General features: G+C 44.8%; 1 protein-coding gene across 1 annotated transcript in view; it reads right to left on the reverse strand.

Moving 5' to 3' along the window:
• Positions 1-6: 6 nt before the first annotated feature.
• LOC119592749 (PHD finger protein rhinoceros-like) overlaps positions 7-1,599 on the reverse strand; it is a 63,459-nt gene continuing 61,866 nt past the window's right edge. The window contains 1 exon segment of the mRNA XM_037941684.1: positions 7-1,549. Coding sequence (XP_037797612.1) covers positions 833-1,549 — 717 coding nt within the window. The 3' untranslated portion in view covers positions 7-832.

Here is a 1,599-nt window from a genome sequence, read left to right on the forward strand (position 1 = left end):
GGTTGAAGTTAAGTTGTTGAGAGATAAGCTCATACTGAAAAGCGAGAAAAATTACAAAGGACAATAGATCTATACAGAAACTAAGCCTCCTCTTGGTTATCAAACTATCATACCTACATAAGGAAAAGGTAAGTATGCTTATTACTGTTGTGATTAACCCTGGTACATCTGCACTACATGGGATAATTTTAGATAAAAAAAAACTTTGTACAATGATATTCAGAATAATAAAAGAGAAAAAAGTAACATATTCAACATAAATGTTCATTGACAACTAAACTGACTAAACCTAAGCACAAGCCTTTTTATTTTGCTTTGAACTTACTTATAAATGTTGGGAAAGAGAAATGAAAACATTAACCTAAATGACATATCACTTCAGCATCCTTTTTCTTCTAAGTTCTGTACATTTTATAGTCCTTCCAGCAACTTCTTTGATGTCTAAAGATGACTATTCACTATTATTTTTTTCCTTTTATTGTGGGACAATGATAAAATACATCTAAATTTAGACTAGAGGACATTTGGCATTATAAAAAGATTCTTTCCTTGTGTCAGTGGCTTCAACAACACAAGCAGCCATTCAGTGAGATTCCATGAGATCATGACTTTTTTGTTAACACCCCAACCCTGATGATTCCTTGTTTGTCTTAGTTTTCTTGCGAGTCCCTTCCTTGCTAGTTCACTGAAGTTTGTTTCCAGCAGGCAGAGTGAGGCCAGTGAGCACTGAGGACAAGAGAGTGGTGGCATAGTGTTGGATGACACGAGGGGCTGGTCTCAAGGTGGGATACAGGGAGGGAGGGAGGGCAAGTACAGGTGGGGGGCCCAGGGGTCAGGAGGCAGTGCTGCGTGGTGTGTGAGGGCGTGGGACTGGGAGGGAGGAGGGTCTTGGAGGCCCCTGTGTAGCTGCCTGTCTGGCTGAGCCCCCTGACTGGTTGCCAGAGTGGCTTCCCGAGAGACTCCCCGAGAGAGAAGACTGACTGGATTCAGAGAGTTCTGCCTCATCACGTCCTGTTGCATCTGCCTCACCTCCTTCTGCTGAATCTACAGAAAGTGTGGAGGCATCCAAAGCAGTTGAGTTGAGGTCACCTGAAGCCAACGATGTGACTGAATTAACCATCTCAGTGTTTTTCAGATGGTCGAGGTGGCTGGGCTGCTTCTGGCAAGCAACTGGGGTACCGTCAGAGCCATCACTGCAATTGCCACCCTCACAGCTGGTCCTTCTACTACCTTCTCTGCCACTGCTTTCCCCACATGTTTCCATAAGGCCTTCACCTGACACTCTTCTCTCCACATGTGCTGAAGGGGACTTGACAATGGAGGTGGTAAGTGCACGGATGGAGTGTGTCAAGGATGTGACTGATTCACTGAGGGGGGCTGTGGGAGCTCCTGCACTTTGGGAATTGGGTGAATCTGCTCCGCCTGGTGACCGCTCATGGCCAGACCCACTTGACTGTGACATTGTCAGAAGTGACTGTGACCCAGGAAGGTTGCAGAAGGCATTCATTACCTGAGTGACCATTGTCAGTGACTCCTGGAGCTGCCCCACCTGTAACCAATAAAAATTAAATGCTAAATCTGTAATATAATGTAATAAAA

Source organism: Penaeus monodon, chromosome 30 (genome assembly GCF_015228065.2).
Source record: "Penaeus monodon isolate SGIC_2016 chromosome 30, NSTDA_Pmon_1, whole genome shotgun sequence".
Taxonomy (NCBI): domain Eukaryota; kingdom Metazoa; phylum Arthropoda; class Malacostraca; order Decapoda; family Penaeidae; genus Penaeus; species Penaeus monodon.